Below are 13250 nucleotides of genomic sequence, written 5' to 3'. Positions count from 1 at the left end.
CAGAGCAAGTAAATCAATTGGCTAATGAATTGTATTTCTTTCATAAAACACATACATAGGTGCCAATAGTCCAGAGGCTAAAGGCATTGCTACAATCAGCATCAGGTCAAGGGCTATCAAATCTACTAACTAAAGATGCTTTTTCTGAAAGATAATCTTATCTAGCAATATATATATATATCTTGTTTTAGATGTACAGCACAATTAGAAGCACTACTGAAGCTTGGTCACACAAAGTTAACTTGTGGGTGTAAGATGACAGACTGCTGATATAAATAAGCAATTACTTTATGCAGGATGAATCTATTTCAGATCAGTCTCTTCTGGAATGACAGGCTGAAATTATGTTAGCATTACTTGTTTTACAAAAATGCATGCCAAATTCATAGTTACATGGCGGTTACTTTTCAGTTCCATGGTTTTGATATTCCACAAGTGGTTTAGTAGAGCTTTCCCATAAGATAAGTGCAATTAACATATTTTATGCATGATACTTACCTGGAAAAGTCTCTCTTGTGTAGACTTTCAAGCTATAAGACTGCTGCTTGGCATTGACATCTTCGATTGGGGTTTTGTCAGCAGCCCCAGCAGACTAAGAGTTGACAGTGAAGGGATATCTCATTCTAATGCACTGAAGTCTGACAAAGAGACAGGAGAACCATGTCCTAGTTGACCAAAAAGGCCAAAACCACCTTAGGAAGCAAGGATGGTCTAGGCCTCAACAACACCATAGACAAAAAGTTTTCTGTTGCACACTCAAAGTTTTCAACAGTTTATCACACAGACTTGAGGGGCTGCTCATCCAAGGCTCTGGGGCTTCCACCCTTTTCCCTTTTGTTTTCTCAACAACACCATGCCCATAGAGTTAATGGTGACAAGGAAAGCAACCTTGTGAGTAACAGTGAAAAAGGAAGTAACCCCGACAGGTTCAAAAGGTGGTTTTTGAAAATTGGAGAGAACCAAATTCAGATTGCGGGTCAACACACGGGAGAGTTACAGGAGAGACAACCTGAACAAAAGTCCCAATTAAAGAAAGGGAGGCAAGAGGTCTCTAGAACCAGATCAATAGTGACAAGATGAGGCCCTTGGTGGTACTCACAGTCAACTGTTGATCTAGTCCAGAATGAAAAAAGATGAGGATTCGTCCTAGAGAGTATTTCCTGGGATGAAAACGTCTTTCCTCGCACCAAGAGAAGTATGCCTTTAATGTGCTATAGTAGACCTGGCTTTTGACATAAAGGGAATAACCAATTTGGACACACTTCTGTTCCTCAAGACTTGGGCTTCAACGGTCGTGCTGTCAAAGCCAGTGACTGTGAAGTGGATGATAAATTGGTCCTTGAGACACAAGCTCTAGATGATCTTGAAGATCCCAAGGAGCATATGTCAGGAGTGTGATCAGGTTGGAATGCCAGATCCAACTAGGCCAATCCAGAGTAATGAGCATTACCAGAATGCACTCCATTTTGAGCTCCATATTTGGCATCCTCCACCTATACAAGTCCTGGAACACCACTTGGTAAGGGGCCACTCCCTCGGATTTGGGTGCTGCCGGGATGTAAATGGAATATGAGGCCAGAATCCTTTCTACTTCTCTTTGCTGATGGTTGATGTATGCCACTGCTGGGTCACTCTCTAACTGAATCCTGATGGGCTGACCCTGCAGTCGGCATGGCCAGCGTTGTAGGCAAACCTAATCAATCGGAGCACCAGAATGTTACTTGGAAGCCGTGATTCCTCTGACATTCAAGTCTCCTTCACTGACAAAGTGTCTAGAACAAGATACTGTGCAAAGTATGATTGGAGTCCATGCGAGACAGAGAGTAGCTCCTTTAGTGACTTTTACTATGCCACCAACTCTTGTGGTTTAACAGTCCATATGGAAAATAACAATAGAGAAACAAACTGGTCTTTGCCATGTCCTGGACTATGAGTCCTGGCCACAAATCTCACCCTGTAGCTCTTATTCACACTGCTACTGCTGCGTTTAGATGGTCTAAATGCAGGAGCAATAACAAAGTTTATGCTTCCCAGATCACTTTTTTCTGTGCTTATGAGTTCCTGCTTTAAGGGGCCATTCACACCACATCCAGATCATCCCAGACCAGACCAGATTGTTCCCAGACACAGAATGCATCCTAATGTATCCCTATGCTATTTTTGGCCACACCAGCGCAGTCCATTCCAGACCAGGCCAGAAAAATACTGCAAGTCTCACTTTGTCTGGTCTGGGATGCACTGGAACTGCTGGCAGGTTCACACCATTTTCCGGACCAGGTCTGGTCCGGAAAATGGTGTTCACCTGCCCTAAAGCAGGTTTAGTCGCTTTTAGACGTATTTAGTAGTGTTTACAATAGGATAGCCGCGTTTAAAGTCTCTAATCCGATTATGAGCGCACAGATTTCTATTTTCTCCAAATGCAGATAAAGTAAACCGCCCTAAATGCAGGGAAATGTCCAGTCTGATTGATACCACTGAAAAGTAATTTCATGCATTTATATGCATTCAGAAATGTGCTCTAATATAAACACAGATTTGACATCGCAAGTGTGAATGAGGCCTAATAGCTTCCGATCACTACTACGCTAGTGTTTTTTGTTGAGGTCATAGAAAAAGACTTATACATGGGAAGAAATCGAACATCCTATTGCACAAACAAAAAGAGAATATTTTGAAGGGAATTTATCAAAACTGGAGCAGACAGAATCTGGAATAGTAGCCCATAGTAACCAATCAGCTTCTCTCTTTCACTTTCAAAGATTACCTGAGCAAATTGAAAAAAAAGAGAAGCTGATTCCTGCTGATTAATTACTATAGGCATCTGCTCCTGATGCTCCCTGCTCGCATTCCGATAAATTCCCCTCGTTATGTTCTAAATAGGTATGGCTACCTTGTTAATCAGGTTTCAAAAGTATAGGTTGTATTTCAGTAACTTGTTAGCTTTTTGTTTCTTTCTTTTTCTCTAGAGCAAAAACTATTTCTTTTCTCTGAACACTGAAAAGAAGCATAGCTTCCTAGTTGGTAGTGAGGAAATGTTTCCCTATAACCTTGATCTAATAATAGCTGCGCTATTCTAGCTAACTTACAATGGTCACACTGCCACTGGTCTAAAACACTCAAAGTACAACTAACTAAAAGGTGTTCTGTATAAAAGGCATATGCTTAGTGAAAAGGAGAAAATAAAGAAGTAGAGTGGCAACAGAACAGTATCAGAGAGACCGAGTACAGCGCCTTTAGTCGAGTGGTAGCCATGTGGAGAGAAACATGGACGCGCCATTGTGAGATTGCACCATCGAAGGACAACGTGCTGTAGTGCACTTTCTTTGGACAGAGGGAGTGAAACCATTGGAAATTCATTCTCGGATGTTGGCTCAGTATGGTCATAGCATCATGAATCAACAAATGGATTTTGAGTGAGTAGAAAGGTTTAAAGTGGAAAGAACAGGTGTAACTGACAAAGCTCGTTCTGGTAGCCCATCAACATGCACACAAGACCACAACAACAGAGCGGATGCCCTGATTAGAGAAAACCGACGGATAACAGAGTTTCAATTGGCTGCACATTTGGATATCAACTTCAGTCTTCGCCCCAGGCTTCTTCCAGGTTCCTGGACTTTGTCGGATTAATTGGCCAGGCCCAGATGACTTAACTCCAATACATGGGAGTTAGTTCATCTCGGCATGCCGAGCCTGTGCACTGAACTGCGCATGTGCAGCTCAGTGTAAAGTGGAAAAAAAATGCTGATAGGCAGCAAGAAGCTTTTTGGGCTTGTTCACACCATGTCCGGATCATACCGCACTGGAACGCAGGGTATTACCATGCGGTCCTGTGCAGGCAATTGCACTGCGGTGCGGGGGGCGTGCCTGCAGTGCCATTGACATGCCCCCTCCCGCCCCAGAATACAAGGAGACTTTGTGTATGCGATCCCATGCATTCCGGGCACAGGACAGTGCGATGAGCACACGGGCTGGTGTAAAGGAGCCCTTAAATCTAAAGACATTTATCAAGAAATTAAAATTAAGTATTAAAGAATGAATGATGAAGGGCACAATTAAATAACCTACTTTTTTAAAATAATGGATTCTTTAAGGGCTTGTTCACACCATGTCCGGATCATGTCCAGACCAGATCAGTTAGTTCCCGGAACAAAAAAACCTCCCAATGTATCCCAATGATATTTCTGGGCTCCGTTCACACCAGCGCCGCCCGTTCCGGTCCAGACAAAAACACACTGCTTGTCTCATGTTCTCTGGTCTGGAATGCACTGGAACGCAAGGAAACGTATAGAAAATGCATGCAAACGCACTGGACTGCACCTAAAAGCCCAGTATAGGGCCCATTTACACCATGTCCGGATCAGATGCGGTACGTTAAATTTTTCTCCCGCACCAAAAATGCATCCCAATGCATTTGTATGTGATTTTTGGGCTCTGTTTACCCCAGTCCAGTCCGTTCCAGTGAAGGAAAAAAAATGCTGCATGTCACATTTTTCCGCCACTGGAACGCATCACAATTGCACCGCAACGCAACAGAAGCTATGACATGGAGAAGGTAGTAAAAAAAAAAACCCGCACTGGAACGCATCACAAACGCAACGCACCGCACCACGTTTGCAGAAACACATACAGATCTAAAGATAATGGTGGGAAATCTGCGCTAATGGAAAATAAAAATTCTCACAAAAAAATTAAAAAGTTAAAAGCTGCAATATCAAGGTTGTGAAGCCTTAATCATCAGAAGAATAATTAATAGAGCGCTCAGAACCTTTCTGTGAATCTAAACATACTAAAAAGTGCTAAATAGTGTTTTAGTGTGAATGCAAACAAAACATTTATATAACCATACTATAATATAGAGTGCGTAAGACCTATGTGTAAATTAAGGAACTGGTAATACATAAATTACATCATAACATAAACATGATTCTAAAAGAATCTATACAATACAAATATATATAATCCAATAGCAGTGAAACAAAAACGTTAGCGAAATATATAAGATGAAACAGAGGAGGAAAAAAACTCCTTTCCAAATCTGTGCAACTCCCACAACTGTATGTGAAAATAAATAAATGTGTTCCAAAAAGAGTCAGTGCTCCTTAGGCCCCATTCACACCTATGAGTATTGTAATATGCGCGTCTGTCGCGCGACCGTCACGCGTTTTTTTTTACCGCGATTCGCGGTACAAAAGCCGCGCGACCGTCGCGTGATTCCAAAGGCTACTTGGCAGTATACTAATGGAAAACGCCCTACAAAACGGACCAATACGCAGCAAAAAACGCTCCGGGACCTTTTCATGCGTGGGCCGTTTTGTAGTGCGTTCGGGACGGGCGGAAATACGGACAGGTGGGAACGAGGCCATTGACTACAGTGCTATTTATTTTTTTGACCGCTTTGTAGAGCGTTCATCGAGCGTAGGACGCGCTACAAAACGGTCAGGTGTGAACCAGGCCTAAATGTGCTTCACAGAAGAGGTTCCCCTAATGGGTATACACTCACCGCAAAAGAGTGGCCGTATATTAACAGCCAATATATGCTTTTTTCAACCAGCACGCATTAACATGAAGTCAGAATGACTTTCAGCGTCCTCCGTCCTTAGATCCCCCTTTCTCCAACTTCCATCTCCAATAGGTGACCATAATAAAGCAGAACACAATCCTTATGGTGCAGTATGTAAAATTTATTTAAACAAAAATTATGTAGAAACTCACATTTAAAATAGTGACAGCCGGCCAGCTACTGCAAAAAAGTAAATATCCTAAGATTGAGAGTGTGACGTCACCAGGCCCCATCTAGTCTGGACATGGTGTGCAGGGCCCTTAAGCTAGGAAGAAAAAAAAGCAGCAAAATCGTGGCAAAAATGCACTGCACTGCATTTGCAGATCTGCCCCAAACCTGCTCTGGACATGGTGTGAACATAGCCTAAGGGTTTGTTCACACCATGTCCAAACCAGATCTGGACCAGAGTTTTTTTTTACTTAAGAGGACTATGGGGAAAAACACTTACCCCATAGTTCTCTTTTAAGCTAAAAAAAAAACAACTTACTGGAAACATGTAAAACGCAGCAACAATGCACTGCACTACGTTTGCAGAGCTGCTCCAGATCTGGTCTGGACATGGTGTGAACAAGTCCTAAAAGACTATCCCTGTATACATAAGCATTTATATACAACTGTCTCTCCACAATTGGAAATCACATTTGCAACTGTGTATTTAATTCTATAGCTGTGGTGAGACCTCTGCTGGTCAACTAATAATATTACAGTACTTTGCACAGATGGCTGCTCTTCTGATTGACTTAACTGAGATTTCATACTTCCCTTTTAAAATAGAAAAAGAGATTGAGGACACAAAGTCCTCTATCTCTTTTTCTGCTTCCCCTCTTATAATTGAACAGGAATCCTCTATACTGAGTGTTCCTGTTCATTCACAACTTGAGGACAGATTATGTTTACTATAACCACAATCATGAATGAACAGGAAGTGATGTAAATATAATTGAGGATATAGTCAACATGCTATGTCCTCAATTATTTACAAACACTCAGCGATCACTGACTGCTTGTACCTCACTCTTCTTCCTGACACGCTGTCACAGGAGGCTGAGTGAGTGGAGTAGGGAGGAGAGCTCAGCCTCCTGTGACAGTGTGGGCTGTCTCCACCCACACACCGCTCTGCCGATCTGTGACAGGAGGCTGAGCGGTGTGGGAGGAGAGACGGTGACCGCTCACAGCGCTCTCCTCCCGCTCGGCCGCCTGTCACAGTTTCTTTACTCCCCGCTGGGACACAGACCAGCGCCCAGCGAGGAGGAGAGAATAGGATGCACCGCTGTATAGGCCAGAAAATGGCACTTTCGGCATTATGCCAAAAGTGCCATGTTAAGCCGATATGTTTCGGCGGCTCATATATCGGTGCATCCCTAAGGCGTACGTGCATATTGTCCCATATGCAGCATGGAAAAAAATGACTCCATACATATAGCTACAGGGGTGTGGAAATTTTTGAAAAAACTACTTGTCCAAGGACTAAAGCGGGTGCCGAATCTACTTGTCCCTCATGACAATCTACTTGTCCTGATACAAAAAAAATAATTTTAACCAAAACCGTATTTAGCAGTGCTAAGAAGCGCTTCTCATTGGTCAGTGCCGTCAGGTGACCGCGTTGACCAACGAGTGCTTGCAATTTGCGAGTGAAATTCAGAATACATGGAACAGGTACAGATAGTACACCCGTACTGGTGGAGGGGAAGGACCGTTCGCCGAAAGGTAAGTATAGTGGGAGGGAGATTTGTGCGGGTAATTCCATTTTCCCAAATTACTTGGGAAAGTGAATTTACCCTTTAGGGTTGGTGCAGACTTGGGGTTACATCTGCGTGGCAATCGCTGAAAAAAAGGTAGATGTACCTATTTTCACAACATGCACCGCGCAGTGTTTTTAACTGTGATCGTGTGGGATCGTCCGGCCAGTATTGCAGCAGGAAAATGCGCAATCTGCCCGGCACGACTGCGTGCCATTAGAAAATAATGGCACTGACAGCACGATCGGCGGTGGTGTGCGATTCCGTGACCACCCAGCCATCCGCTCGGTTTCGTGCACGATGACCAGGCAGTCACGGGTCGCACACCCCTGCCGATTGTGCTGTCAGTGCCATTATTTTCTAATGGCACCCCAGTCACTTGCCCGGAACTACATGTCCCGGGCGTCAGGCCATACGAATTCCACACCCCTGAGCTACGTATGGAGCCGTATATTTGCGCTGCGTAAAGATGCACAAAAACAGAATGGACCCAAGATGGGTCCAGGCAATGTATTTCTGTGCATTTTACGCGCATGTGCGCGCACAGTTCATTAAAATTTCTATTACGATGGATGCATTCTGGGATTGCATATAGTGCACGCATATACGCAATATACAATTTTGCTCTTGCGTTGTGTGTGCAAGAGGCCTAATACTTAGCGTTGAGATCTGATAGTTAACAATAAATGTTATTTGGGGAAAAGAAGTTGATCATACCTATGGGCATAAAACTGTACCCAATGCGATTCTGATAATCAAAGAAAGGTTACAATTACTTTAAATCACATCAACTACCAAACTTTCTAGATGTGTATTTCCATACAGGTGGTTGGTTACCCCTTAGATTTTTTTTAATACAATAAAAACGACCATAGATGTAAGATGATTGTTGCCCAATTAGCATGATTTTGATTGGATCATATAATAATAATCTTCTTGTCTAAATGTAATAACAGACAATCCCGTCTGAGGCCCCCTCACACCTTCCCATCCTGGTGTTATGCTGCACGTTAACTCTCACTCTCCTCATAACTCTAACTCATAACTCTTTTAAAAATGAATGATGTGCATCGTGCATTTTGCCTTACGGTATGCTCCAAAAAATGCAGCAAGCCTTCGTTTTTTCTTGCATTAAAGTCCATTTCGGCCCCTTTAATGTGAGTGGGTTGTCTAACGCAGCATGCCGCAACATGAGATGACTGAGCCATAACCTAATCCAAATAGGCAATCGGATACTTCTTGTAAAAAACAATCTGCAGTGGTATTTCTGATATATATTTCTTATAGATAAATCACCAGTTATGTTTTGTATGTTTAGAAACCCATCCAGATCTTTTTTGAAACAGTCTACTGAGTTACTTAGAACTAACTCTTGTGGATAACTATCACACAATCTCATTATGTTAAAAAAGATTTTTGAATGAGGACATTAAAGGAGAACTATAGGGTAAGTGTTTTTCCCCATAGTTCTCCTAAGGATCACGGGAGGACACAAACTAGCGTCCTCCCGAGACCCAAAGCTCAGTATATCGCAAGCTACAACTCGCAGTATACAGAGACCACCGCAGCAGGGACGGATCCTGACATTACCGTCGAGATCCACCCAGCTGCGTGATCGACAGCTGGCTCTGCCTCTCTAGAGGCAGAGCCAGCTGTACCCGTCCCCTCCCCCGCTCGTTCCTCCAGTCAGCGCTGGAGGATCGGACAGGGGAAGGGGGGAATCCCTGCAGGGAGCCGTGAGTGCTCTCTGCAGCGAGATGATCGAGAAGTGAGCGAGCGACAGTATGTGTTCGCTCACTTCCCAATCTATTGAGCCGACCTGTGGCAGTTTCATTGTCACATGTCGGCTCCAACTATAAAGTTGAGTGACTTTCACTCACCTCATAGTTCTCCTTAAACCGCTTTTCCTCCAGGCACAAATAGTGCTCCCTTGTCTTTTGAAATGAACTTAAAATTTACACTATGTTTACTATATGGACCATTTATGTATTTATATAGGCTAAATATACAGTATACCCCCTGTTCTGTATAGGAGAATATATCCTCTATCTATATTTGGCTCAAGAGTGAAAAAATCAGTTCAGCTAACCTTTTCTCACAGATTCTTGGGGGCAACACTTGAGTAGCCAGGCTGGATTTTTCAAATGAACTAGTTGTTTTTTAAATCAAGATTGTACCAGGGGTGTCTGCCCAGTTTACTCCACATAAATTATCATACACACTTGTGTGAAATAGCAGTGCAAGTAATGTAAAGGCCATACCAGAAACTGGATTACAGCTGCTTCTAAAACTGCCATTGAATTATTTAATTTCTGGTACATGAAAGCCATTTTAAGTATTTTACTTTTGCAGGAAAATCAAATTGTATCTGGAAATGTGACAGTAAATTACTTGCAGGTACGCATCCAAATATATAAATGCTTAAAACCACACTGGACTGGGTCTGACAGCAGACCCCAATGAGGGATAGGTTGAAGCTGGGCACTCTGGAGGTGGGGTGATGAACAGGCCTAGACACCGAATACTGAAATATATATGTGGAAGTTGTTTAGTCTATTTATCTTTTAGGGTAAGCTTCTTCCCTTCCCTATGATTGATTCCAATGGAAAATAACCTTATAATATCAAATACACTGCCATCTGCTGATAACAACTGGCTGAGGAGAGGAACGGCTTTACCTCTGTTGTAGTCTATACCTTAGCAGGAGAATTATTTGATTGTTAAATGTTACTTGTACCCTGCCACCAGTTTGAAGATACTATTTTAAAAATGTTGAGTCTTCGTGAGATCACTCCCTTACAGAATGAGCCTTGGCACACTAGGTGGTTGTCCTCCCCTCTGTGTGCCCCTGTTTATACCCTTATTACACATCTGAGTGATAGCACGGCAGCCTAACATCAATGAACATACCTCTAGTTATCTCCTGAGGAAGCAGGACCTCAAGCTGTGAAACGTGTAGAGATTACCCCTCTTATTACCTCCGAACATGTATGAACTAAAACATATGCATGGATGCATTGAGAGATGGAAGTCATCCTATTAGCTTTTCTAGAATTAGTATTGCTATGATATTCAGCATTGGCAGGTGGTGCGCTTGGAGATGTTCATTTAGACAAAGAGGTCCCCTTCATTGCTTCAACATCAGTTGTTGGAATCATTATTCGATGAAGAATGTCTAATAGGTGCTTTTATTTGTAACGTAAATAACATTTTCCTAAATAATTTTTTTTATTACTTGTGTATTTATCATTGGGTGCCTAAAACATTGTATTTGCCTTGGCTGATATAGTAAACCACAGGAACCCCATAGGAATTCCACTGAAATAATTTGTATATGTGTAATGAGTACAGCAGGATTCCTGGAAATAGAACATATGAACACGACATATGAAAATGATACTGCCAAGATAGAAATGCACACCCTCTAGTTATCATGATGGATTAAGGAGAAAAATGTGGCAGTTAATTTGTTTTTAGTAAATGAAAGTGGATTGACATTTGTAATTACCTCCTGTTTTGCAAAATGCTGTGCATCTTTGGCCTTTCCCCTCAGAGTGTACTGTTTATAGTTGTTCTTCATCTCCTCTTCATACTGCTGGTACTTCATGCGGAATCTGTCTGATGGTGATGGCAAGTTCTCAGGGACTGTTCTCAGCTGTGTATGAGAAAGCTGGAGAAAAGACAGGAATTAATGTATACTCTATTAATCCATATGTCCATTTCTTGTATGGTAGAGGAAAAACATGGAGGCTGTCATTGTTCTTCCTCTAAAATTGCTAGCTTTGTTGCTTTTATATTGATCCGGCAGCTTCATGAGATTCAATGTCACTGACCTGGAATAACATCAGGAGTTCTGATCTTTTGGTCTAACAATGCTTATTCAGGATAAGTGAATCAAACTATTAAAACCAGAGGCAGCCAAGTAAGTAGCATTTTCAGAAAGAGTTCAGTAAATTGTAACAACTAACTCCAATATTTTTTCATTTTGGAAAGAGTGGAGATGAGTTAAAGGAGAACTATGGGGTCAGGGCTTTTCCTCATAGTTCTCCTTAGGGTAACGGGAGGACACAAACTAGCGTCCTCCTGTCACCCTAGGCTCAGTATACCGCGAGCTACAGCTCGCGGTATACTGAGACGCCGCAGCCGGAGCGGATCCCGACATCGATTTCTGGATCCGCCCAGCTGCGTGAGTGACAGCTGGCTCTGCCTATCTAGAGGCAGAGCCAGCTGTACCCGCCCCCTCCCCCGTCCGTTCCGCCAGTCAGTGCTGGCGGATCGGAGCAGGGAGAGGGGAATCCATCCCTTCCCCTGTCACGGCAGAGAGCCGTGACAGGATCGAGAGGTGAGCGAACCCGGTATGTGTTCGCTCACCTCCCGATCTACTGAGCCAACCTGTGACAGTCTCATTGTCACAGGTCGGCTAGGACTATGAGGTGAGTGAAAAGCACTCACCTCATAGTTCTCCTTTAACATTTCTTTCAGGTTTTCATTTCTGTTTGTGACACTTCCTGTCCCTGTGATGCCCATACAAGAAATACAGGTATCAAAGGGACGGAAAAGCAAGCACAGACAGAAATGAAAACATTGTTCGATGTTCTAATCTTTCCCCACTCCACTAAATATGTGTTCATGTTTGTGTCCCCCATTGCAGAGAATCCCAATGACTTCCTATTCTAAAAGAAAGTTAGTGGAAATGTCCCTATTATGGACACAGACAACAATAAAACCCTTTCCTTGCTCTATCCTAAACTCAATATAAAGATTTGGCTAAAAATACCCTTTAGGATACCCAGACAGGACAGTGACAAACACTTAGGATTGAATTCAATATCTGATGGATACAAGACAACAGTTTTGCAGGAAGAGAGATCATGGCTTTAGAAGATGACATTAAGCAAATGTAAATTTGTATTTCCATGACCCAGACAGGACTACCAGAAATGTGATGCTTCAAGCATAGGCGTCTCTACAGGGGGGGCAATTGCCCTTTAAATCGACTGCTGCCGTACAGTTTCACTGTACGGCAGCGGTCTCTTTATTGGCTGCTCATGTATTTTAGCAGAGTAGGGACAGAGAAGACGCATCAAGGCTGCTTGGAGCTTCACATGGGAGAAACATCGCTGTTTCCCCCCACCCACCCACCACCCGGAGAGGAAGAAGAGGGCATGACAGAGCACATGATCTAGTACATCAAAACTGTAAGTCCCTTTCTATCTTACACCGTTGTCATCCGCACTTTGCGTTACATTGCTGTCATCCGCACTCTGCGTTACACTGCTGTCATCCGCACTCTGCGTTACACTGCTGTCATCCGCACTCTGCGTTACACTGCTGTCATCCGCACTCTGCGTTACACTGCTGTCATCCGCACTCTGCGTTACACTGCTGTCATCCGCACTCTGCGTTACACTGCTGTCATCCGCACTCTGCGTTACACTGCTGTCATCCGCACTCTGCGTTACACTGCTGTCATCCGCACTCTGCATTACACTGCTGTCATCCACACTCTGCGTTACACTGCTGTCTTCCGCACTCTGCGTTACACTGCTGTCATCCGCACACATAACTGACCTCTGTCCCAATACTAAAAACCGATACCAGCACTTACATTTTTCAAATTGACTTAGGTGTCTTAGGTCCGGCTGGGGACCTTGCGGCAGCCTTCGGGGGAGCCACGCAATGCCTGCTTACAGCGCTTCTGCCACCCACACATCTCCCCTTACTAAGACCCGCCCCACCCCTCCTGACAAGCTCTGCCCAAGACATTAGGCCAGAACCCCAGAGTAGAGCAGCAGCACAGAGTATGTGGCAAATGTATATACTATTATTCTGCATTGCTCTATGTTTTGCTCGGATTTGTAGTCCTCTATAGCTGATGGTATTATTCTGCATTACTGTATAATGTATTAATGGGATTTGTAGTCCTCTATCGCTATAGGTGATTATTTACA

At 43.3% G+C, this 13250-nt stretch overlaps 1 protein-coding gene across 1 annotated transcript in view; it reads right to left on the bottom strand.

Annotated features, from left to right (window-relative positions):
* CAPS2 (calcyphosine 2) overlaps window positions 1–13250 on the bottom strand; it is a 76347-nt gene that overhangs the window by 40380 nt on the left and 22717 nt on the right. Inside the window, exon 5 of the mRNA XM_018572681.1 lies at window positions 10808–10969. Coding sequence (XP_018428183.1) covers window positions 10808–10969 — 162 coding nt within the window. The remainder of the gene's footprint in view (window positions 1–10807; window positions 10970–13250) is intronic.

This window comes from Nanorana parkeri, unplaced genomic scaffold, assembly GCF_000935625.1.
Source record: "Nanorana parkeri isolate BGI_ZX_2015 unplaced genomic scaffold, ASM93562v1 scaffold45, whole genome shotgun sequence".
Classification (NCBI taxonomy): domain Eukaryota; kingdom Metazoa; phylum Chordata; class Amphibia; order Anura; family Dicroglossidae; genus Nanorana; species Nanorana parkeri.
Note: the sequence above shows the minus strand (reverse complement) of the source record. Positions and strands in the feature narration are given on the sequence as shown.